Source organism: Cygnus olor, chromosome 4 (genome assembly GCF_009769625.2).
Source record: "Cygnus olor isolate bCygOlo1 chromosome 4, bCygOlo1.pri.v2, whole genome shotgun sequence".
Lineage (NCBI taxonomy): Eukaryota > Metazoa > Chordata > Aves > Anseriformes > Anatidae > Cygnus > Cygnus olor.
Window position 1 is genome coordinate 58792391 of NC_049172.1, and position 26449 is coordinate 58818839.

Below are 26449 nucleotides of genomic sequence, written 5' to 3' on the forward strand. Positions count from 1 at the left end.
AGCTCCTTCGAATGACAATAGCAAAGCAAAGACTTGGAGATGATGAAGTTGGGGCTCGCCACTTTGCAGCACATGAACGTGAGGATCTTGTTCAACAGTTGGAGAAGGCTCGAGAACAAGTAATAACGAAACGGGCACATCCTGTCGTGTTTTACAGAGCTTGTGTAATAGCAAGTAAATGACAGCTGCTTTTGTGTTTTGAGAGCTGGTAGCTGATTAGCACTGCACATAGTGGTGAAGGTGGTGGGATTTTTTACAGGTACTGTTCTTATTGAGCACTAATTTAAGCATGCATGCATGGTAATTACTGAATTTACTCATCTCAGGAATTCCTTCTCAAGATTATCGATGATCCTCTTCTTGTAGTGTACAGCAACAAATTGTGAGAACAGTATCGTCGATGAAAGAGACTTAGTGTAAGCTGTTGTGCATAGTATTCAACACAATATGTCGTGGGTGATGAATCAAATTCAAACTCCTCTGAATCAAGTTTTCAGTAGGAGATTTAAGGTTGTTTGTTCTTCCTCTTACGTCTTAGCCATTCGTTCCTCCCTTTGGAAAAAATCTTGAATAAGACCTCTCTTCTTCCTACCTCAGGTCTGCATTAATATTACGTACCATGCACTATCCAGCCCATCTTTCCCTAATACTGATTCATAGCTTTCTGAGTCGGTTTTAGGGTTTATGTTTTCTGTTGATTCATGTTCATTCCTACCAATGACACCCTCAACGAGCCATTCCGTGATCCAGGAGAAGGTGCAAATTTCTTATTCTCAGTTTTCACTCCGAATGCAATACTCCTCTAGTTTACCAGAAGGACTGTTGCCTGCACTTGCGCTTTTCCCAATTTGAGTCTCTCTGTGACCTCTGTTCCCAAGTTCTCTATCTGTCCAGCACGTGGCTTCGTCACCTGTTTTTCTGTTGTCTTTTTCTGGCTTATCAGAGTTTTTTGAGCTGCACATGGAGACTTCTCAGCTCTTTGCAGGCTTTATTCAACATTCAATGTTTCCTCTCCTTGGAAGTTCGAAGCTCTTTGTCCCTGAGTACTTTCTATACTGGGCTCTTTCACCCTTTTGTTTAATACCAAAGCTCACCCTGCCAATTCCATGCTGGCTTATTTTGTACTTTCCTCAGTTCCTTTTCTTACTCTGTGGAGCTTTATTGCTGAAAATCCTGTAATTAGTACAAATACTGTTTTTTCTGTATTTTTTTCCTGTAAAAAATTACAGATTTTTTTTTCTATTTCATCCTCCGAATTTGCAAAATTGTAATTTTGTTTAGTTTAACCTTGGAGTCCTGGAAATTGTGTCCCAAAACAAGCTTAATGTGTTCTTAGCGAAGTTACTGTATGAATTAAGGTTTATTTTGATGTTAGGTTTTAGTCATTTTGTAGAAATTTTGTAAAACAAGTCTAATTGCTAAAGTTATTTAAATTCAAATTAACAAAATAATACCAAAATAGGGTAAAAATACTGGGGATTATAATGCGGGGAAAGACTTTTGACTGTCCAAAATCAATCCTGTTCAGACACATAGTGCTTGTTGCTGTTTTCAGTTTGTGCACTATGCAATTTTTTATAGACTTCAAAACAGTGATACAGTTCCTTTCTTTTCAGATCGAGACTCTGAGACATGATCTTCAAGCTGCACTGGATGAGTTACAGGATGTTAAAGAAGAACGCTCTTTTTACCAAGATAAGTCTGATAGACTAAACCAAGAACTTAATCATGTCTTAGGAGGACATGAGAATCGTATCATCGACATAGATGCTCTGTGCATGGAGAACAGGTGAGCGCATGACAAAGCTCACTGAGTCACAACAAAACCGTAACGAAAATACATCCTAGAATTATAGCTAAGAGATTTCGGTTATTTGTTTTGTATATTTTGTTTCTGCTCTAGCCAACCATCAAAGAATATTGAGAAAGTCAAGTTGCAGGAAATTACTAATGTTTTATTTGGCTGCAGAGATGTAAGTGATACATCTCAAGATACTCCCAAATATTGCTAAATGTGGAAAAGGAAGAGAAGTGCAGGCCTCTTCATCCCCATCATTGTATGGGACCAAAACCAAGAATATTAAAAATCAGTGTTTTAAGAACCTCCTAGTGAGCTGCAGTGGGCTAAGCCTGAATTGTAAACATGGATTTCAAGTACTCTTAGTTAACAATTTTGGACATCTCACCACAGGGAGAGGTTGTCAACAGGGAACGATTTCCCAACAGTGCTTTGCTTATGAACTTACTCATGTAGATATTCTTGTCTCTGCTGTGGAAAAAAAAAGTGTTTTATGGTCTCTGCTAAGGGCAAAAGAGAAGAGTTGCTGGCAGAGCTATGGCAGGTACCTCCCTTAATGTCAACAAGTACGTTACAGTGACATGGAGCTTGTAAGACACTTTCCCTTTACAGAGACTTACACTTCAGGTAGGAAAGTGTAATACCAAAGGCATTACTTCCTCCCAGCATTTCCAGTGTTTTGTTCTGTTTTGTATGGCCTACCAAGTTCTGTATCAATTTAAGCCCCCCTGCTCCTGATGTCAGTGTCAATTTTTTTTTCTTCTAAATTGTTACTAACCTTAATGCAGCTGCAATAGCACTACAAAAGAGGATATTATATAAACCCTTTATACCCCAAAAATATATTTCATAGCTGTCTAATCCAAGTGCATAGACTTTGTAAGGAAGAATAGTATTGTTTTAGTTACTGTGTACCATTTTTCAGCTATGCTTTGTGATTGCTAATGAGAAGTGCCATGTGAGAGAGTGATAACTGCAATGCAAAAGCTCTGCATAGTTGACTCTTGTGTTGACATATATACAAATCTTAAGTGTCCATCTTACAAGCTTTCAGGCACAGAAGACCCCAAAATCCTGAGAAACAGTATGGTTGTGCAAGATTCTTGACAAATGTAACAGAAGGGCAGCCTACTTTTCTGATACAATTTGTTTCCCTACTAAAATTTTGATGGGGTCAAGAGCAGTTAAGATTTTGTTATTTTATCCCTCTGAAAACTGTAGAGGGAAAAGAATTCTCAGTAATTCAAAGAGAGGACATTCCACATAGTAAAGAGGAGCACTTGAGGCAATACTGAATCTAACAGGATGTAAAAGATGACTTTTTTTTTTCAGGTATCTTCAAGAGAGATTAAAGCAACTTCAAGAGGAAGTCAACCTTCTTAAGTCTAATATTACTAAATATAAGGTAAAATCCTCTCAATGTATCTGTCATCTAAACTGTGCTTTGTTGTTCATGGAGGTTATTGTTCATTCTTGGGTTTATATGCATTAAAAGAACAAAATTATGCTTTCAAAGAAAAATCACTTTTAACATGCTGACAATATTAGCATGTATACATATTACATGCTCGGTAATCTTGTAGGCTTTTCAGCTGATGTAGAACGACATGTTAACTATTAGGGGCACTTGGAAAAGTGAAGCAATTTTAATTTTATTTTATTTTTAAGTTCTGTGGCTGGTAGGTAAAAAGTAGCAAGTCACACAGTGTGTGGGAAACAGCTGCAGCTGCATTCCTGTCACAAGCAGTTCTTGCCTCCATGTTCCCTAATGGTACCACTGTTTGTTCCCAATGAGTGCTAAGTCTTCATGGTTCCTTCGTTCCTGGGTTAAGCTCTATATTGGTTTGCAGTAAACGTTCAGGACTGAACCTCAAGGGCGAAATATTCTTGCTCTTTCCTGAAGTCAAGCACTTTTATTCTCTTCTGTATGTGATTTTGCAGAGTGGGAGAAGAGGACTGCTTGTCAGGGCATGGGAATGGTTGTCTTAGGACCATCAGTAGGACTGCTTAACCATTTAGGTCACTGTGAAGCAGTCATAGCACTAATTGCTTTTTGTGCATGATGAAAAATTCTGAAAGTATTGCCAAGTTCATTTCAGTGTCTGTACACGTTTATGACATGGTATCTCAGAGTTTAAGTTAGTTCACGGGTGAGAACTGAACATCTTGGTGGTCTCAGGGGTTTCACATAACTGTAGTTGTTTTGCAAGAGCTGGACTTTTATAGCAGGATCATTCTGCTGTTAAGTCCTGAAAGTCAGTGTTTTCTCCTGAAAGGACTTACAGAAGTTCTGATAGGAGGAGTTTGAGTTTTCTGTTTGAACCCTATCTAGAGAAATGCCGGGGAAGGTCTGCTTTTGTTCCCGACCAATACTGTCTACAGAATACTGCAGCATCTTCACCGGCAGTCATCAGTTTGTTCAAAAATAGACAAGTCTTAAAAATGCATGGGGTTAGGGTAAGGGGTTGGAGAGACTACAATAAATATTGCAGTGAGGCAGAATGAGTCTTTTAACATTGCAAAAACTGTTTGTGCTGTGATATTCCAGGAAGATCACACTTCCATAGGATGCTGTCCCATAGTATACAACCCATAGGATACTATCAGTGTAGCGTCAGGCCCTGTGGAGAAGTTCTGAGACCAAAATCCAATTCAGATTTTTTACTCCTAATGAAAGGAGTAAAGTAGAACTTTTTGGCTGCTGTTTTTCTAAGTAAGATATTTGTTGTTTCCTCAGAATGCACTAGAGAGACGAAAAAATTCAAAGACTCACGGCAGATCCAGTAGCAGTGCTCTGACTGGAGTCCTGTCTGCAAAGCAAGGTATTACATAAACGCAGCATGGTGTTGCATGTCTCATTGAATCCTCTCATCTTACCTCGTAATTTCAGTAACACTTTCCTCACCAACCAAAACGAAATCTTTTTTTTTCTTTTGTGTTTATTATCATGTGCTGTTTTTTCATCCTTTTCTCAGTTGACTTGATACAAAATTTGCCTCTTGAGTATTGCTTCTCCTTTTGTTATTCCTTTGCCATTCATTTCCCAGTCAGCTGGATCAAATGTATTCTTTCTTATCTGTAAGCCTGTTTGCAACTTTGACCCTGACAAATCACTTCTTTATTCACTCTCTCTCCTCTGCTAACAACGACAATCTCAATTCATAATCCAATGAAAAATATACAGGCGGATAGAGGAAGGGCCCTAAGTCAAATTTTCTGCTCCTTATATTCATATGTTTTGCAAAAAATTTTCTTGTCCCATGGTTCTTTTCGGGAAGCAAAATGGCATAATCTCCCCCTCCAAACAAAAAATCAAGATTAAAAAAGAAGGGAAAGCAGAATAGTAGAGAAAATTCACTGTGCCAAGCAGTGTACCGCTGTACTACCCTGCTGTTGAGGTGCTGGTACATTCATACACACACACATGAGATCAGTAGTATTTGTTGTAGTAGGTTGAAAATATTTTTTGACTCCTCTTGTGTCCTTCATATACTTGCGTATAAAGAGGCAGAGCCAGATTCTAGTTACAGAAGTAACTAGTGAACTTCCTGATGTGGCTGAAAGGTAAACAGGCTCTAAGCTGCAGAGGAAGTTCACGGGTGACTATTTTCACATCAATCTTAAATAACCTGAAGGATATAAGATTTACAAAAAGTAATATAAAAGCTTCCTTGTGGGCTTATATTTTAATGTAAGTGAGAGAGAAATACCCCGTTTTTACTATCTGTAGGCCTCAATGGTTTAGCAGAATGAGTTTTTTTCCTCCTGAACAAAAGTCATTTTCCAAAAGCAGAATTAAATGAACAGAAAATGTGTCTGCCTATTCTTGTTCTAGCAATTGTTGTGGGATAACAGTCAGCTCAAAAAGCCACCGTTTTTCTGTCAGCTGTGTATTATATTTCTGGTCTTTTGGCATTGTTTGTTAGTTGAAAGAAAATTATATGTATTCATTTAAGTAATAATTCTTTGATGTTAAGTGAATGTTTGTGTCACATCTCTGTGCAAGAGAAGCCAAAACTCATTTGTGTTTTTAACATTATAGTCCAAGAGTTGTTGTCAGAGGATCATGGATGTAGCCTTCCAGCCACGCCACAGTCCATTTCAGATCTCAAATCACTGGCCACTGCATTGTTGGAAACGATCCATGAAAAAAACATGGTCATACAACACCAAAGGCAAACGAACAAGTAGGTAGCATGACTTCTAAGTAAAATAGAACTTACCAAGCTATGGAAAAGTCATAGTTCTGGGGGAGTTTCAAGGAAATGGAAAGGAAGGTCTGTTTTCAGAGAGAGTTCATTGTCATTGCTAACAGGTGGGTTCTTCAGGTTTTAGAACTGAAAGATCAGCTATGAGTTTCGAGAAAAAAATACATTTTAAAGAGACCTGCCTGCTTCTGCTACACAAGGATTGGTTTACAGGTTGAAGATAAACCATAGGAAACCTTTTGGTTTCTAGTAATGAAGTGGCATTTCTAGCAGGTAGTCTGTAGGGAGAGCCAAAGAAAAGCAGCCAGGAGGAAGGACACCTTTGAAATGGAGAAGATATATGATAAATCAGCTGTTAACAACAAACACTGGTGAGAATAGTAAATGATGCACCTAGGAAAGAGTCTGAAAAGTTTTAATGTGACATTTGTCACAGGCTAGTAGCCTGTGTGTCATATGGATGATAGCTGTTGCTCCTGTAGTTACTTGCCAAAAGTTTTAGGAGATAAATGCAGTTATATTGCTACTATATATTTTATTTTTTTAAATCTGAACTGAACTTTCAAGGAGAATTTGTTTACCCTTAGCTGTTCTCATCAGGAGAATTCTTTGTACCTTGCACAGCACCTATCATGGCAGAATATCATCGGTTTTGACACATTTTCTGACATTCTGATATTATTGTCCTCATACAGTGTATGAAAATCAGAGCTAGGAAGTGTTCCTTGATGCTGCGCTCAGGTTTTTTGTTCGTTGTTTGTTTTTTTCTTTCTGGCTTTTTTTGGTTGTTCGGAGGGGTTGTTTGCAACACTGAGTCACTACTGGTAATCAGAGGTTATTCAGGCTTTTCAAAAGCACATCAGGACCAGATGTCAGAAACAGGCAGACATCTTTCAGGAAAGGAAGGAGTAGTACTGAAGTGAACTATATTGCTCTAGAATAGATGATTCATTTTGAAAATTCATAACTCTGATACTAGGCAGACTCCATTGCATAATTCTTAGTGATGTGGCAACAGAAGTGGAGGAGCAGTTTATAGCTGCTCTTAAATACTGTTCAGAAAGCAAATGCCTAATCAGCTAAAGGGAGTCTAAAGCAGTGAGAACGTAGCCCAGCTCGAATTGATGGCAACTCAGTCAATTCATGCCTTTTGTGTGTCATGAAATGTAAGGGGAGTTCCTGCACTGAGCAGTGTTACTGAAGGGGCTAACACCTGCTTACCCCCTTCTTGCTGCTAATGTGACATCAGCTGAGAAACATCTAGCGAGTAACTTTTGGTAGCTCAGGTATAATTGATCTTTGCCTTTTGCATCCTGATACTGCGTCATGACCTCTTGTAATTATTTGCATATTCTTGCCTGTAACTGTAGCAAATTTCTTTTTTAATTTTATATCTCTTCAGTCTCTTGCATCTCTCAAATGTATTATCGTAGTGATGGCTTTACCTTCTGATGCCAGTGCCTGTTTTCAACTACTGAGTATGAGCTTTCTTGAGATAAGCCTTCAGTAGCAGATACTATTTTATCTGTGCACCAAACTGGTCATCTATAGCCATTGAAGTAGAGGTTGGACACATGCAAAAATTAATATGTGGTGCCCAACAGAAGATGAGGTCTTAGGGGGCGGTGGTAATCCACCTCCCTCCAAAATACAGTGTGCTCAGAACTGCAGTGTTGTATTCGGCTCAGGATGCTTCAGGGGAAAAAAAACAGAATCATAAATCCTGGGAAGGCTGAGTGAAGAGCAGCAACACTCCCATGCAGTATGCTTGTTCTTTTTGTCACCTTTGGCTTTGGTTGGATTAAAGAAGCTTTTAAGGAGCTAGGAAGAATGGGAACTACTTCATGTAGAAGCACCTGAGTCACAAAAGCGTTAAAGTGAAAAAGGGACATGCAGGTAGAACATCAGGGAAGATTATCCTTTATTTCAGGTGCATTATGTGGTTGTTGGGGTCTCTTAATTACTGTGGAAAAAGTTAGAGGAGTAAAGTCTGATGTTTTCTGAAAATGGGAAAGAAACTGCCCACCTGTTGGAGCAGGTTGGAGGTGAGACTGAGGTCACTGCACAGGTGAAACAGGCAGGTCCACAGAAAACTGGTACAAGTAGAAGATCCATTCTTTGCTTGAAGACATCGCACTATTCAAAGGAGGAGAAGGGAGTGGGGCTAGAGAGAAATGGAATGACAGAAGGTTTTACATAAATAGAAGTCTTCTTCATCCCTCTTGTCTTGTTTGTCCTGTGCAAAGAGCTTGCTTGGAGAACACAGTTAATCTTTCAGATTGTTATGTGAAGAGGGTGAGATTCAGTTGGGTAGAGAAAGTGAGATTTTTGGAGTGTTTGTTTCATTCAGGGAAGAAGTTGTGCTTTTGATATTTGATAGATGATTAATCTGTTAGCGATTCTGTTATCAGACCATATGAACTTACTTCCCTCCCAACAGTTAGTGTACTTCAAAGTCCAAACCTGTTTTGTTGCTTGAAGATCGAAATACAGCTCTGTAAATTTAAATAACAGGATAGTAGATTTGCATTTTGATTAAATGAAGAAATAACAAGACTATTTTTTTTAGTTAGATTGTAATTTGGCTGTGCTGTTGAAGTTGACTTTCTGCTGTTATCCTGTTGTTAAAAACGTCCATTATTACCACTTGCTCTTGGAACAGGCACACTTTCATTATTGCTGGTTTTCTAAATATGTGGCATGATAAAAGGAACTGTGGGAGTATATGCCTAGAAATGAGTGGGATAAATCCAGCCTGTAATTTTTTAGCTCCATTTTTACAAGATAAAGGCCTACAGGAAAGCTGGAGAGGGATTCTTTATCAGGGAGTGTAGCGATAGGACAAAGGGGTAATGGTTTTAAAGTAAAAGAGGGTAGATTTATATTAGACATTAGGAAGAAATTGTGTACTCAGAGGGTGGTGAGGCTTTGGAACAGGTTGTCCAGAGAAACCGTGGATGCCCCATCCCTGGAAGTGTTTAAGGCCAGGCTGGATGGGGCTTTGAGCAACCTGGTCTGGTGGGAGGTGTTCCTGCTATGGGCAGGAACTGTGTGATCCTTAAGGTCCCTTCCAACCCAAGTTCTCTGGTTCTATGATGTAAGAAAAAAAAGGTATATGGGAAGAAGATGGGTCAGTTTGCCTATGTGATTGGTATCTACTACTGCTAAGTTTAAGTAACAGCCTATCTTTTTCCTCTCAAGCACATTAGCTTAATTTGAAAAAGCAGTTGTAAATGAATTCTGTATGCAGTAACGTGTTGCGAGATTAAATAGTTACATAAATGTGAAAATAAACAGCCCTAACCCTGCCTAGAAAATGGATAAAAATCTTTTTGGCTTCCACCAGCAATAAACAGTTTGTTATATGCTCTTTCTTAGTGCAATTTGTTCATGAAATTGCCAGCACTCATGCAAGCCAGATGAATTTAGAAACTGCTCTCCTGCTTAGACATGTTGCACTAATTTTAGCATTACTTGGGTAAGCTTGGTCGTGGCCAGAAGTACAGAAAGGATTGTGCCAACCTGTAACTGAGTAAATGTTTCCATGTGACAGGTAGAGCCAGGTATGTGACCGTGGTAGGCCATATTTACAGGTGTTCGGGTGCTTGCGTCTCTGGGAACGTACATGCCCTCCAGAACTAGAACTAAGTTGAAGGTGAGGTTGAACGGAGCTCAGGTGCTGTAAATCAGCACAGCTCCCTTGAGGCTATGCTCATGTGCGTTGGGAAGCGTTGGGAGTGCTAGAAGGGAGTTTCTGTATTCAGGTGGGAGCGTTGCTGCCGTTACGTGACCAACAGATTTCTCTAAAACCTTATCCTGGAGGGAGGCTTAGACAACCTCCCTTGTCGTGTTGGATGCATGACCAGAGAGCAAGGGGAATAGCTACAGGCACCTTTGTCAGTGACACAATCCTGTTTTAGTCAAAGGATCTGGTCCATTATGGCTAGAGATAGAAAATAGATTAGGGATGCTAATCGGATACTAGCCAAGCAGCATCTTCCAAACTACCTGCTGGTCCAGGCCACCACAGCTCAGTCTTTCCACGGCACGTGTGGAGGTGCCAAATTACTTGGATGATCATAGTGGAAAGGGGCAAACTGTGCTTTTTTCAGGATTTCCAATAAGCATTTATTTAAGACTCACAGCTTTTTGTAGGATTAATTTCTCCCATACCTCTCTTCAAATAATGTGGTTTGGTGCGAACTAGAATCATACTCAACAGGGAATGTATTTTGCTCTGTGTCTGAATGAAAGCAGCATCGTTAAGTATTGTCCTCTCTTTCTGCTGAGCAGTGTTCAGAGCTGCAGGATGGTCCTCATACATGAGAACCTGCAACAAAGCTGAAAAAAAAAGTTCGCTGTCTCTTCTGAGGCTCCAGTAGGAATTGCCAGGATAGATCTGCTCCGGAATCTTTAGAAGTAGTGTAATACAGCAGAAAAAATGAATTACAAAGTTTAAGAGAAGCAAGAGAAGAGTGACTTTGGTATTGTCCAAATATCAAGAGCAGTAACAGTAACTGAACTTATTCTAGAGAGTGGAATTTGTTGGCTGACTGAAACTGAGAGGGAGGGCAGTATCTTTTCCTCCCTTTCTGCCTTGGAATTCTTGGTGAACTACTTATTAAAATAAAGAGGTGCGACCCATTTGTAGGGACAATCGTTAGCCACAGCAGCTTTGTTTTGTTGGCTCCCTGGCAGAGTTAACACGTATTGGAAGGAATCTTGCATGATTTCTTTGTTCCCTACCCCTAAGCCAGGGGATCTCCATATCCTTCAGCTGACCTTCAGCAGGCCCTTAGGGCAATGCAGTACACCGGGATAAGAACATAGAGTTGTTGAATCTGAGTCCCTTGTGTCAGAAGGAAGCATTCTGAAAGCAAAATCTAGACTTGAAAAATTTTGATTGTTACTGGAGACAACAGTATTAGATCCATCATAACCTTGGTGGTCTGGTTGGTTACTGAATTTCAGTGGAGAAATAACTGCTGCCACACTCTCCCCTCTGCTAGTAAACAGGATGGGCTGCTTGCTTTCTAATTGTTACATACCCCTGTACCACCCAGTGCTTGTTTCGATGTTCATTGTGAGCTTTCTCTTTTACAGTCTGTCTCATCCTGGTATTTTTGCAGTCTTTAAAATACTTACAGGCTTCCATTCTGTCATTGCAGAGCCCTCACACTAGAGATTTCAAAAATACTTAGTCTTTGTTAATCAATTTTTCTAGCCCATTTAATATTTGCTGGTTTTGCTGTCCTTTATGTTCCAGACTCTGTCATCTTGTCAGTAATGACATTGTCAGTTTGCTCAGATGTTTGCAGCATAAAGCCCTAGGTGGAGAGCGTGCAGTGCAGTATTACACGGCTCTGGCGAGCTTGGGAAGATATTGTTGCCTTGCTGTGTTGTGTTGTGCTGCTTCTCAGCATTCAGTTCAAATTTAACTGACTTATCCTGTTGCTGTAATTTGATGAGTAAAACTTGCTGTCCATTATCTCTGCTGTCATATTTAGAATTGCTGTCTGAGTGAAAAACCCAGGTTTTTCACTCTGTGTATTGTTTGGGATTTATTTAAAGACTTCCGACTCTAGAAGACTTGCTGTGCCTGTAAAGAAAAGCACTTTCAAAAATTCATGGGGAAAAAAAGAAAAAAAAAAAAAAAAGAGCTTTCTTTGCAACATAGGAATCTTGCATTTGATCTTGGGAGAGAATTAAAACTGAAAGTTAAATCCTGCAGGAGAGCTAACCGCAAGTAGTATTTATGTAGGAATCAGATAGAAAAGAAGAGATGACCCAAGAAATGCAGCGAAAACTAAGAGTGGGTGGGTGATAAAGGCACTAAACAGCTTGAAGCTTTTTAGTAAAGAAGAAAAGAGTTCAGCACGTGAAAGAAGAGAGATGTAGCAGCAAGGCAATTTGTTGCTGCAATAAGCAATCTTAGTGACAGACAAACCTTTGCGAATAAGAGTGGGCCAAAATTGTGACTAGAACTTCAAAATCGATCCATATATTGAATTTTGCATATTTAGATCGCATAGCTCTTACTTTCCAATTTTAGCTGTAGAGAAAGTAAAAGGAACTGGGAAGACAGATTTGCAAGCAGGGGAAATAGAAATTCTATGAGCTGCTATTCTTGGTCTGTAATGTGCAAAGGTTGACTATCTAGTACATCCTAGATCTTTTTTAAATCTTTTTTTTTTAATCATGGGATAAGTTAGACAACTATATTGCATTTTCTCTAAAGTCTGGGGGAGGCTGTCTGTTGGCATTAGTAAAAAGCGGTAATTGTTAACAGGTTTACTACACTAGTTAAGTCACAAGTTAAAAATTCAGTTGCAGACATGTAAACAAGTAGGCTTTGGTTACCTTACTAGAACAAGGAATCTCATCTCACCTGAATATTTCTGGGTTTTGTTCTTGTTTTCTTTTTTTTTTTCCCCAAAGAATTCTAGGTAATCGAGTGGCAGAACTTGAAAAGAAGTTAAGAACTTTGGAAATTGCTGGTCTGTGGAGTCTTCCAGGTTAGTAAAAATTCAAGAGAACAGCTTGAATTATTTAGTTTTCATGGATATATTTGCATTTAAGAAGAGCTTGGCTATAATTTTTTAAATGACAGTTATTTTATGAATGTGCAGTATTTTGTGAATGACAGTATTTTGTGAAGCACATTTGCAAAATTAGAAACCTCTAATAAACATTAAGTTGAAACCAAAATTCACGAGGCTCTTTAAATCATATTTCCAGTATCGATACTACAAAATAAGTATTGGAAATACTCAAAATGTTTCCATAGTTTGCAAGTTAGGAAGAAAAAAAGGCAAAAACTTTGAGCTATTTTATTTTAACAGTTATATAAAATGATATACATAGGATATTAGCCATGATGTTTTTCAACAGATTTTTTGATTAATTTTATACTTTTTGTAACTTCCATGGTTTTTATTGCTGTATTTTATAATGTTTTTCTGTAGAATGATAATCTCTGAGAAACTGGAAATGTAAATGATCTGAAATTTTCTAGTCCCTCTCTCCAGAACAGGATTATTCCCTGTAGCATCTTAAGCACTGTATTTGGTTTAAATTACTCACGTAATGGGAGATTAATCTGCTTCCTAATAGACCTTGCTGTTAGGAAAATGGGCAATATTTAATTTACATTTTCCTTTTGCTTCTTTTCTTCCCATTACACCTAATTGTATCTTTTTTAACCACTGTAAATTATGCTGCTCCATTGTTGGTGTTTGCACCATTAGGCATCGTTGTTTACAGCTTCCTATCAGTGGGGGTGGGAGCTGGTATGGTTTAGGCTTCTGGGTTTTTGGCTCTGTTTTTATATACCTAGGCTTTTAATCTAGAAGAAAACATTTGACAAAGCTGAAGAGAACTAGTGAAAAAGCAATGTGGCCTAATGTGGTATATTTCTGCCTGTTGCAGGCATTCTGAATCATCTTTCTGGAACTGGCTTTCGTTGGGGTTTTCCAGAACTGAAAGTCCCAAATTTGTTCCCATGGGTTACTTTTCAGTTAGGCATCTAATGTGCATACAGTGCTGAGAGCATTTGTCTCTCCCCACATTCTCCAAAAAGTGCAGGTGAAATATTTGTCAAGATCCTGCTGATAGAGTTTTGTACATTAGTACAAATGTGTATCATAAGCTCACTGGGTTAATGTACTGTAGGGTTGGTTGTGGTTTTTTTCCCCCAAAAAAATGTGTTCCATGAAATTAGTACACTAATAAAAGCAGTGTTTATAATCTTTACAAAATGTATTAAAAAGAACAACAAACAGTGGGAACTAATTGCTCTGTTGTTGGTCTGTGTAGGTAAGCCATCAAATTAATATTTATACAATAACAACTGTCTCTTTCCTTCTTTTCTTTTGCTGCCTGAAGGCCTGAGCTACAATGTCTCAGTGGGATTTGGGAGTAGGTTCTGCTTGACATATATATTTTTAGTAACTGATTCTGGCAGTACATTAAATATTATGACTGCATGTAAATAAATGGGAATGTTATCTGAACGTTTTTATATCTGTCAGGTTAAGGTGTTCAGTCAAATGAATTAGATGACCACAAGAGAAATAGAGGCTGCTCTACAAGCACTTTGTTTAAATTGAGGAAAATAGTAAGGAAGGATGGTCCTTAATAGTTGTAAATGAATTTTACAGTACCTTATGAATTCTGTTGAACACCAAGGTTGGTTTGTTAATTTGCTGCCTCCCTTTTAAATCAAGAGCGTAATTTTGTTTCCAAATGCACTGTAGTCCCAATGTGGTCAGAAAGAGCCTTGCAACAACTGGTGGGTTGCCACGTTTCTTTTCAGAGTGTGGAAAGCTTCTGCTCCGTAAAACAGCAGCATGTAATAGATAGCATAGGAATTATCATAATGGACTCTGCGGCTGAATGTGAGCTTGGGTGAGAGGCAGCACATAGAGGCTATCTCGCCTAGTCAGTCTTAAATCCAAAGAGAAGAAGTATTATATGGTTGTGAGTTGAACTTCTGTCTCTGGAAGAATATGCAGATGAAAGCTGATGTTCATTCTACCACTGAAAGAAATGCACCTTGTAAATTGCAGGGTTTTAATCTGAACTCAACGTTCCCACTTGGGCATCGTTGTCCATATAACATTTAAAACAGCCATTGTCACCATGATATTAGTACCTTCCAAATGCTGTTAATAAATGATGTTAATAAACTTCATCCTATTGAAAAAAGAGCTTGACTGCTTCTAACTTTTTTGTTAGGTGACATATTTGTCATCTGCTTTTTGTGCAATGTATGAATCAACTATGGGGAAGCTAAATCAAGAGGAAGCATATATTTTAATTTTTGAAATGGTTAATCTGGTAGCATAAGTTCAGTTTCCGTAGAAGTTCTGCCTATTGCAAACTTCAGCTTCCCCTGTTTGGAAAATGGGCTTCAGTTAAATGAATTTCTTAGGAGATTCATTGCTAAAAATAAAGCAATCTTGGTCATAGATTTAACTCTATTTTCTTTTTATGAGCCCACTTGTCTTGAGAAGGAGGCAGAGAATGTGATGTTCACAGAAGCATTTGATTCTTTGCCTTGTCTTACATACGTTATGGTTGATTCAAATATGCATATGTAATATGTTAAGTATACTCAGCATTAAAACAAACTAAACACCAGCTTAGTCCTCTTACAATAAGATGTCACTAGATATTCAGATAAGTAATTCTATATTTTTCAAAATCTATCAGTTCCTGAAAATTCCAAATTTCCACTGAAAAAAAAAGCCTAAAGGAAAGATTGGGCCATGACTCAGCCTTTTCCTGCCTGGGTTGAGAGGAAGGTTTCTGTGCTGCCTCTTGCTCTTCAGTAATCAGCGAGGAGCAGTGGCGAGACAGAATTAACAGGCTCAGCAGCTGCTTTGTTGGAGGGCTGTTTGAATGGAGCAGAGGTTATACGTGGATCCCCAAGCCTGGGAATCTTGTAGAAAAGTTCATTTCTCCTGGAGAAGAAAGCAAATGAATTTACTCCTATTGAAAACCTGGTTTGTCCGCTTATTTTGAGATCTGTATGCTTTTCACCAAAGTCCTTTAAAATTCATTAAATAGAGCAACTCTACATGAAGCTGTATGGGTTATGAAATTGAGCTTCCACGGCAGCTAATTAAAATTCCCCATGTGTAATCCAACTTCAGATCTTGATGCAAGGAATATAGTACAGCAACAGCCACGTCCCTCCTTCATGAGTGGGTGTGAGTCACTGTTAATAAATAAATATATATAGGGCTCTTTGGGCCACATCTGTTGCTAAGCTGTGTGGATACTGAACTTAGGTCTATTTTCTGTAAGCAAGTTGGTTTCCAGAGAAAAATGTGAAAGTGAATGTGTTTACTGTGTAAATGCTGGCTGGAAGTCAGGAAGTTTCTTTTTTGAAGCTTGTCTTGTAGGGGTCTGTAGCTGAGGCTTTACTTTTTTTTTTTTTTTTCATTCTATCAAAAAAAATAATTCTCTGCTTTCCACTGTTAAGAGTGGTTCCCCCTCAAATTCTTTATTTATAATCTTTTTGAATTTGGCCTCTTCTGTTGGATTCTTCTCGATCTTTTAGACATTGGCTACTTCTGACCATGCATATGAATATAAGATATTTCTGTACTACTAGTTCCCTGTTTGATTTAATTCTACTTCCAACACAAAAATTCCTTCAGTGTTACAGGAAAGTGCATTCTTTTAGGGGCTTTTGCATTTTGAAATAGCCATCAGATTTGTTTTGCCTTTTTTTTTTCCTTTAAATTTAATTAATTTTGCCTTACACTTGGGGCAAGGGCTGTACTTTGTTGTTAGTTAATTATTATTTTTTAATACTTGCTATCACGAAGGCAGAATTCTGATGCATACTTGACAGTGGGATCAAAGCTTGACAAGGTCAATGTTTCTAAAGCATTCATTGCATTTGTATTGCCGCAGTATATACCCAACATGCTAAGGGTATTAAAAAGTCATTAATACCTTCAGTATCAAGGTCTTTACAGACAGCGTTCTCCAAAGCAGTTAGAGACTGGGGTAGCCCAGTTTGATGCTGAGAGAACAGCTTGACTTTCACTCTTTCTCAGGAGGTACCAGAACTTTCTCAGGGAAGGATTTATTCAGGGTATCTCCTGACCTGGTGCCCTTTCGAAAGTCCTTGTCTTGGATGGGTGATTAGATTTAGGATGTTGCCTTAAGGTGCAGTGTACAAGCAGATTTAGAGGGGAGAAGTGGTTGTTACATAAACGTCCATTCTTATGGAGATAAATAGAGCAGGAGCTTGCCACCTTCCCAGCCATTAGTTATCGGTTGGCAGTTGTTCTGGAGGCCACGCAAACACCACGCTTAGCTGATCTTGCAAATTTCTTGCCACCTCCCCTCTAGGTTTAAGGTAATGTCAGTCACTACGAACATAAGCACCCTGAATAGTGGAGGACTTCCTAAAGAGTCTGCAGGTGCTGCTTTCTGTATTGCTAACGCATGTAAAGACTAGGCATCTACAGCAGAGTCCTCAGCTGAAGAGTTTCTTCAACAATTTTCTCTGCAAAAGAGCTGGAAAATTGCCCTCGTGCATTTGGCTTAAAACAAAAATGCTCAGAAGGGTTTGGGAAATTTTCAGGTTAAAATCCTTCCTGTTCCCTAGCAATGTCTGCTGGTTTGCTGCCTCAGCTCTGGCTTGCCTCACAGTTGTGCTAATCTTTAAATTTATTTTTATTTTTTTAAGGAAACATTGTAGTACAGGTGTGAGCCTATAGTGTAAAACCACATAGGTGATAGGAGGCAGAGCGATAAGAGTACAGAGTCAGTGCCAAACACTTGCTGGCAATGGCATGCAAATGATCCATGTATTACCCTAAAGCCTTACCTCAAATTACTTATTGTAAAACTTTTGGTATGATCTGATTAGTAATATTCTGAATTGTATGGTGAATACAATTTGCTGAATACAGCACGTGCTCTTCTTTCAAAGATCGTCCTTTGCTCTGTAATGTGTGTAAAAAAAAAAAAAAAAAAAGCCTTTCTTTATTTGTCTTTATTTGACTTACATATTCCAGCTCTGCTATAAAATACTTTATTTCCATGCTGTAGAAGGATCATTTGAGATGCTTTTCTGGTTCTGTACTTATTTTCATGGCACTGGAAAAAAAAGAGTTAAGTTGTAGGATATGTGTGAATATCATTAGTGAACGATGAGTGTAATTAGCGAATTAATGGTTCTAACACTTTCATTGTTTCAGGTGGAAAGGATACCATAACGTTCAGTGACCCAACCTTGCCTGTTATACAGCGGTCTAGGTCACCATTGTTAGCATTTACTGATAAGCCACAGCAAACTGAAGTACAAGGTGAGCACCTGGAACATAAGGAACATGATGAGAGCTGAGCACACATTTCTTTCTAAATAAAATGTAATTTTCATGCTGGGATAGCAGAAGGCAAAGTTTCAGTGGTCACTGAGATTGAATAAATCATCCGCAAGTAAAATGGATAGCTGGTCCCTGTACAAATAGCAAAGAAACCACTGAAAAATGACTGTTGAAGAGATTGCACAGTGCTAGGCATCAGGTTGTACACCTTCAGGAATTTTCATGCCAGATAACTTGATACTGTGAAAAGTTATTCATGCCTTCTGTGTTAGCCTCCTGCTCTTTTTCCCTCTGTTAAAATGCGCAGTAGGAGAGCAGTCTGTGGAACTGGCTTAGCACTTTGCTGCAGTATAGCTGATACCTAGATGAAAGGCTTCCTGATTGCACCCAGTAAATTGAAATAAGCCCCCCTCATTTTCCCGGATAAATTGATTGTGTTGTCTTTTTTTTTTGTAGTCTTGCATGTGTTTTGTTCAAAACTTCCCCAATAGCAAGCATTAACATCTCTCCAAAGTCAAGCCTAACTTTATGTGAGAGTAGCAAAAAGATAATGTTTTCCTGATAACCTCAGTTTTTTCCTGAGTTTTTCATAATGGTCAGGAGATAAATTATTGTGCTTGCCTCTCAGCATTTGGATAAGGTCTTTAATGGACATCATATTCCGGTATGCCCAGATCTTACTCAGCTAACCATGAAGCATCATAAACAATTTATTTGTTAGTCCTGAAACTAAATAGATTGTGGCTTAATTTTGACTTTATTATCCATATCATCATCCGATAAAACTTGACAGCCGGACTGATCATTTTTTATAATCTTGATCAGCTGATATTTTTGCTAAAAATAAGGAGCGAAACTATAGTGAGTGGTTCTCCAGTGAGTAATAACTCATAAATATTCATTTTTTTGCCTGCTTAATCATTGATTTTTAATTAAATCTGCAGTTACTGAAGGTATTTACTTGGTGGTATTACGTTCTTTCCTTTCCTGTCCTAGGTGAGGTTGGTATTACAGTTTTGATTAAAGCTGCCTGTCAAATCTCATCAGACCTTGTTTCTGTTGCTGTGTAGCACTGCCAAACATTCACTCTGGACTGAAGCTTTCCATGATGTATTTTCTGCTTCAGCTGATTTTTTTTTAATGTCAGCCAAATAACTTTTTTGTGTCTCTAATTCTGATAACCGCTTTTTTTTTTAAATAAAAAAACATGCAAACGTAATATATCTATAATTAATAGACAAGGAATTTGCAAACGGGGAGAAGCGTTTCCACCCCTGAGAAGGTAGGCAGGACTTTTCATCCCTTTCTAAGCACAGGAGTGAGGAATCCAAATTCTGTCATTGAAAGCAAGATGTGGTGATAAAGGCTAAAAGGAGGATAAGAAGTGGGCAGAGTATACGGAGGGACCGGGTAAAGAAAGAGATATTGTGCAGGAGCATAGATCTCAACAGGAAGAGATCACTGGAGGAAAACAGCCTTGAAGAGAAGACAGACAAGGATTAGGCCTGTGGCAGTCATCAGAAAAATTGGCTCCCAGTAGGTCACCCTCTTTACCCCTCCCCATTTCATAACTGTAATAGAGAACAGAGAAATCCCGTGTAACAGAGAAATCCCGTGATTAAACTGCAGTGGATTAAGAAATTACTGCTCTGCCTGCACAAACAGCTTGTTTTTAATTTGTATGTGGCACAGTGTACCTGATAACCTGCAGTGAGAACTCAGACAAACTTAAAATCCACCTCTGTGACAACTTAAATAAACGCGCCCAACTTTTCAGTGACACAGATGAGCACAAACATAGACCAGTCTGCCACACCTTCTAGCAGTAGATGGAGCAATAACTTCTTCCATTGTTCCAGATCCATTTTCTGGAGGATTTTGTGCTTTCCATTTTCCCTTCGAAGCCTGGAAAAGAAGCAATGTGTTTTCAGCTGCAGGGTATCTCCTCCTGCGTAGAGTTGACAGCTCTTCTGCAGTCAGCAGCTCTATGGCAGTGATACCGTCAACTTTCGTGCTGCTTTACAAGAGGATGACTGCCTGTTGTTGAGTTTTAGGAATTTGCTCCACAGTGCAATTTTTGATCTCTACAGCCTGCCTCCAAAATCTGGGGGAATTTGGCAACTAAGAAGGGTACAGGAATGTGTTCATTAGCCTTTATTTACCGAGCAAGTATGATCTCAGTTTAAAAGTATTCCAGCAATAAAAACAAAACCACGTTTACTTTATTATCAGCTGAGTGATCAGTTGAATGACAACAGATAAGCGGAATAGAAATGAAATTCTTGCATATCTTTAAATGCTATGCCTGAGGTCAGTCAACCATGGCCCTATAAACACTACCATTGATTTTTGGTGAGTGTTTTGGCCCAGAAAATCTTTTTATCCTTTGAGCTAACACACATTTTTTACCAGAACCTTCTGTAATACTTAAAATGTTGCTCTAGCTAGATGTACAGATAATCAGAAGCCCTTTTTCAGGCTTTTTTGGATCTAATCTATCTGCTTACCCTGATCTCATCAAGCCCTGTTTTAGCCTGTAAATGTTATCAGTTTCAATTAGGCTGGATGGTAGAAGTCTGTAGGATATACTATGCAGTTCCTGGGTGAAAATGCATAATGATATTGTACAGGCACATGAATTAAAGACTGTGTCCTGCCACAAAACCTCACTGTATCCAACGCACCCAATATATGGTGTCGTGTGATGGATTGTACTTGAACATCAGAGCCGCTAATGAACAGCTCTCTTTTTGTTGTCACTGGTGAATGCATTGTTCCTGTTGTATTGCCTGTGCTCCATTTCAAGCATTCTCTGAAGACAAAAGTACTGTTTTTCTATTAACTTTTCTCCACACAAATTGTTCTTCTATGAACAATTTATCTTCACAGAACTGCAGCAAGATGATGGGATGGTGTTACCCCTCTGTAGGAGGAAACCGCACCACACAGAGTAATGTAGAGTCCCCTCTAATTTTGAGTGCCAATTGGACGTGCCTAAGTTTTAGCTATTTTTAGAGCTCTTAGAGTATGTGTGTTCAAATATATAATGTGAGCACAGCGGTACTGCAAATCAAGCTCCTAGTTTCCAGCTGAGCACTCAGATAATGAGGATTAGATCCAGTGGGTGATCACCTTTTGAAAGTTAATTTATCCCTGCCTTTTCCACAGACTTAAACCTCAGCTCTTCAGAGTGACTTTCCTGGCTTCCTTAGTGGTAGCTAGACTGTCTGTTCCCTTTGTGCCAACCCTTGTCTCACTCACTCAGCAGCTCCCAAATTATAAATGAGGCAGGTCTGGTAGAGACAGTAGGCTCCTGTATTGTATAGCTCAGATCCCGCCCCGCAGCCAGTCTGCTCCGTGCATTGAGCAAGGCGGGATTCCTGTGGGAGAAATCGAGTAAGTGCTCCTATACTAAAAGGTAATGCATATGGACTGCAAGAGCCATTTGAAGCTGTCAGAGCAGCCATACTCCTGGCATTCCCCAATTTTTCTTATTTGACTTCACAAGCTGATTTGCAGTGAGGCCTTTTGTCCTTAATAGAGACGAGGACAAATTCTTTCTCTTACAGAGCTGTTTGTTTACACATCACTGTTTTCTCTGTTCTGTCGCTTTATTCAGTGTTTGGCTTTCGGTGTAATAGTATATTTCATATTCTTCTGCTTTGTTTTATGACACTACCCAAATTAGAGTAATCTTTTACATTAGGAGAAATGTTGCAGGATCAATAACAGAATTATTGGATGAGAGGCTGCGAAAAGAAAAAACGGAGTTTGTGTTAACCCCTGAAAGTGGTACTGATGTGGGGATTAATGTTAAACTGTGCCCCAAAATTCTGCAGTTAAGTGCCTTGCTTAAAGTTGATATTCCTAAAAAAGTTTGCCTGTGCTGTTCTGCAGTGTGGTATCAACTATAACTCTTTTAAAGTTGTCAGTTGTCAGGCTCCAAAACAGTCCTGACCCAGCAAGAAACTTTGTGTTGATTGCTTATAATGTAAAAAATGGGCCGGGGGCGAGACAGAGAACCACTGTAGAAATTTCTTACTGAGGTAGACATCTCTGTGGTGTGACACTATTGTGATGGTCTCCGGGTCAGACATACAAACACGTGAGGCATGTCGCTGTTCCATTTCTTTTTCAGCAGAACAGAAGGGGGAACGTAGTGAAACTCGTGCTGTTGCAAGTGAGTCCATGGCTCCACAGGAAAGAAACTTGAATAACAGAAACCAAAATAAACATTTTTATCCTTCATTACCCCAGTTACCTTCTGAGGAAGAAGAAATAAACAAGCTTGAAAGCAAAATAATTAAACTGACAGAACAGGCAGTTTCAGAACTGGAAGGGAAGAGAACAGAAAATGCAGCTGGGGAGCAGAACACAGTGGTTGGGGCAGAGCTTAATGGTTCGTCGGAGGGAGATTTCCCATTCTCCAGCCCGGACACATCCAACCCCACAGATCCCTCAACTTCTGAGAGTGAGCCAACAGCTGAAACTGAGACCCTGAAGGACAGCGATGAAGCCTCAGAGAGTGACTGTGAGATCACAAACCAAAGAGGGAATCAGAACGGCATCACCGTGGATGCGGTGGGCGCTGAGGACCCCAGAAGGCACGGAGGTCTCAGCGTTACGACTGCACGCACACATGGCAGCTCGGAGGAGCTCCCTGGATCTGAGAACATGAAACCGTCTGATCATGCTGAGAACTGTGAATATTTGGATAACAGTTTGGCTTGAGGTATGACATCCGTGCCCTTGTGCTTCTCACTGTAATCCTCTTGCAAGTGGGTCTGTGCTGCTGTGACTACGACCAGCGAAAGTTTGTCAGAGGACTGATTTTTTTACACGAGTCTGTTAATATTTGTCTAATAATGGTGTTCTTCTGCTAGTTTTGACTGCAGTATACCAAAAATGTAAATAATCTGAGGGGAAGAACTTGAAGCTGTTCAGGTTGAATCATTTTGGTTCTTTGTAATGATTTGAGGTTTCTATGTAGATAGATGTCATTTATAGCCGTGTAGCAAAGAGACCAGTGATAGCGTTGTGCCATGTTGTCACTGGGCTTCTGGAGGGCGTGGGGTCTTAGCGCTGGACTTCACTTTAATGGTTAGAAGTGTCTTCCAGTGATGGAAAATTTGGAATGATGAATTGAGAAGTACCTTAGGGTCGTAGGGTTTCTCAGTTTCTCAGACTGCATGCTGTTTCTCTGTCCATAATGGCTGCGAGTACATCCTTAGAATAAGACCGCTGTTCAGTAATGGGAAGCAGAATGCTTTCTGAGAACCATCCCTGCGTGTGTATTGTTCTCTCATTTCAATGTATCTTTTGTATCTTTGTATCTTTTACTTCCCTCTCCCGGTTCATCTCATGAAAACAAAGGGAGTTACTTCACCAGACACTAAGAACCCAAATTAATGATGCTCTGAAGAAACATCAGAGGAGCCAGAAGTCTTTTTGCGAGGAACAGCAGTGCTGTTCCAAAGCAAGGAGAACAGCAGGAGGAGAACCAGTTATGCCCTGCCAGCCTGCTTGGTGCTCTGGGTTACTGGAATTGCATCCCTCAGCCTCCAGGAGCTGCAACAGCCCTCAGACCGTAACGGGTGGTAGATTCCAGCCTACTCCATTTGTGCCTTCCTTTTTGAAAGAATCTGTCTCTTATTTTATGTTTCGGAAAACATAAAAAAATGTCATGTTTATGTTTCCTCCTCATTTCACCGCTCCTTGGTGTAGTAGGTTTATTTGTGCTGTTACTGCTTCCTTAAACGTCTTCCCTTGTTGGTGTTCAGTCATAGGAAAGCTTTCCTGTAACAACTGGAAGAGGGAGGCTGCTGTGTCATTCCCCAGCTCGCTCCTGAAGCTGGAGCTGTGCCACTCTGCCCCTCGGAAGGCAGCAACAAGGGAATGCTTAACGGTGAAGTTAGCAGCTGTTGGAGAAGGGGAGGCACGTCCTTCCTCTCCTGCTCGTAGCATAAGGAATCGTCTCTGCAGCTGTGGAGCTTCTATGGGCCAGCAGCCGTCAAGGCAATTTTTCTGCTGGCTTGGGAACTAATTGTCTGTAAATGTTCGTTTCTCACTCCTAGAACTTGAAACCAATCAGAGAGAATTAAAACAAATTTAATAAAATACTACTAATAAAAAGGAAAATCCCTCCCAGATTGAATCCTCCTTTGACAAATAACTGCCAGCTGCAAATTTTTACAGCCCACTTGTCAGCCGCTGAATAAACAGAGTTTATATTAGCAATACTGACAAACTCTTCTGTATATGGGAGCTGAGCTAGCAGGTGCTGCCGTAATCAAGGTGTCAGAGTCCGTGAGCAGTTTGTATTCAGCAGAAGAAGGGCTGTATGTAAATGATTACATATAAATATAAGGAATGATAGTGAGAAGGTGAAAAATGTGGCTTGTCGCTGTTCTCATGTGTTTTCCTTGCCAGGTGCATTCGTGTAACCCTTTCAGCATCTGTCTGCAGGCAGTAAACCCATAGTCATGGTGCTCGTGGGATGGGTTTCCTTCCTCTTTAAAGGTTCTTTGACACTGCAGCATTTCACTGATGCTAAGCAGCAGCCCTTAGGGAAAAAACATCTGTATATTTAAGTGCGTTAGGAACATGAAGCAGTAAAAAGTTTTTCTTTCATTATCCTGACAACAATTTAAGTTCCTCATAACCTGAAAACCGCAAAGAGTTTAAGCATTTGAAAGATTGTTGTGCTGTTGCCATTAATTGTAACTGACTGCACTATTGACTCATTTATATGACAGTACTGACAAGTCGGAAGAGAAATAGCTGCAGAAACTGAAATCTCTGGGAGAATGTGGCAGATTTTTTTTTTCCTGTAATGCTTGAATGTTACATGAAGTATCATTTTATTCAAGATACGTTCTTCTCCATCTTTTAGAGACTAATCCTGCACAGAGCTAAATATCAATGCAGTCAGAGCTGATGCAAGCCAGTAAAAAGGGCAGGATTTCATGTAGCCGAGCTCTGAAATGTTCAGGTGAAACGTTCAGGGTGTTTTACGGCCGTTGTTTCCTTGTCCTAAATCTTCCCTGACCCACAAATGTGTGAGTTGATGTTTGCTGTTGTTCCCTCAACAGCCAGTTAATGGTATTAATTAGTGAAGAGCTTGGTGCAGAAATCGGAGCAGGTGGAAGTAATGCTGGACCAATGGTTGCTGTTCAGTGCCTCACTCGCTGATTCTTTGTGGTGTGTTTTTTTCTGTGAGAAGAAAACGGAGATGTACAACCCATATCAACAGGGTCATCGGGGTAACTCTCCTTCAATGCAATGTTTGTGTCTTTCATAGAATCACAGAACGGCTCGGGTTGGAAGGGACCTTAAAGATCAACTCCAACCCCCCTGCCATAGGCAGGGACACCACCCACTAGATCAGGTTGCTCAGGGCCTCATCCAGCCTGGCCTTGAACACCTCCAGGGATGGGGCAGCCTGTTCCAGTGCCTCTCCACCCTCTGTGAAGAATTTCCTCCTAATTCCTGGTCTTTGCAACCGTTAAATTCATGGAAGGTACCTAGATCTCTGGAAATCTCATTTAGAGTGCTATATTCGTACTGCGATGTTGGTCCCGTCCATTCTGCCCGAGTTAATGCGTATTCTAGCTGCAGTTTTAGCCTTCTCTCAGGAACACAAGATTTCAGCTCCAGGATGCTTGTAGAAGTCAGACTGCAGTACGTGATAGCTAATTTAATAGTCGTGTCAGCGTCTTCCTTGGATGTTGTTTAAATTTATGTTGTTGTGTTATTAGGACTGTGATTTTTTGGGTAAATTCATTCATGTTTTGTTGTGGAGTCAACACTACTTTATTGGGTTTCTTTTAGACTCATGTTCCCTTTTTCTAGGACTTTAGGAATGGGGAAATTACATCCTGCTGTAAGCTCTTCTGCTGCTGGGCTCTGGGGAAGCAAACTGGGAAGCGGAATGCTGTGGCAAGGGGATGGATGAGATGCGTTGCATAAATTGATTTTAAGCACATTGTCTCACCTAAGAGCAAATCCATGCGTTATCTGTGAGAAGGATTTCATTTGAAAGCACTGCGCTGCGGTTATTTGAAAAACGACGTTCAGTGAATTTGTAAAATAATTGTGTGAGAATGACAGCTGAAGAAGCGTCTTTTAGAATGTTGTGTCTTTTCTAAGTGAGACTATTTTTAAGCATATGGTAATTTGTATAAAAAGATAGTGGAATTTCTTTAATCCATATGAGCTCAGGAATGTATTTCAAAATCTTAACCGAGATTAAGTTGAAAGTCTGCTGCGTTTCTAAAAGATAGGATTTTGCTTACCAGCCTCTGTTTTGTAGTTTTACTTTTTAAATGATGCAGTTTAATTTATTTGCAAACCTTTCTTTTGTTGCTGCCTGGATTAACTGCGCAACATAGTTCAACTATATTAATATATTTTGTCATCTTTAATAAAACCATACATTTCCTGATACGCTTCTTCTACCTGCTTATTTCCTTTGCTCAGTATCAGATGAGTGATAGTCATGAGTTAGTGCTGTAGTATTTCCAGAGTTGTGTTAAAACAGAAAAATAAAGCTTTATAGAGCGAGACTTCTGAGTTTGTTGAACATTATCTGG

General features: G+C 39.6%; 1 protein-coding gene and 1 long non-coding RNA gene across 6 annotated transcripts in view; one reads left to right on the top strand and one right to left on the bottom strand.

The window, feature by feature from the left end:
• Positions 1–26449, top strand: part of CCDC149 (coiled-coil domain containing 149) — a 70078-nt gene that overhangs the window by 24672 nt on the left and 18957 nt on the right. The window contains exons 5-14 of one of the 4 annotated variants that reach the window (XM_040554981.1): positions 3–119; positions 1617–1789; positions 3131–3203; positions 4536–4620; positions 5841–5985; positions 12445–12521; positions 17730–17837; positions 21997–22066; positions 22172–22590; positions 23232–26422. In XM_040554981.1, coding sequence (XP_040410915.1) covers positions 3–119; positions 1617–1789; positions 3131–3203; positions 4536–4620; positions 5841–5985; positions 12445–12521; positions 17730–17837; positions 21997–22066; positions 22172–22589 — 1266 coding nt within the window. In that variant the 3' untranslated portion in view covers position 22590; positions 23232–26422. Of the gene's footprint in view, positions 1–2; positions 120–1616; positions 1790–3130; positions 3204–4535; positions 4621–5840; positions 5986–12444; positions 12522–17729; positions 17838–21996; positions 22591–23231; positions 26423–26449 lie in introns of those variants that run through there. The other 3 variants (XM_040554980.1, XM_040554978.1, XM_040554979.1) reach the window with 3 other exon arrangements.
• Positions 16015–22262, bottom strand: LOC121069167. Of its 2 annotated transcripts, XR_005819305.1 has the most exons (4): positions 22172–22262; positions 21901–22066; positions 19675–19763; positions 16015–17628 (listed from the first exon to the last, which is right to left on the bottom strand). It is a non-coding gene; the product is annotated as an uncharacterized LOC121069167 (long non-coding RNA). The 2 variants fall into 2 exon arrangements; XR_005819304.1 differs by lacking the exons at positions 16015–17628; positions 19675–19763 and adding an exon at positions 19774–21607.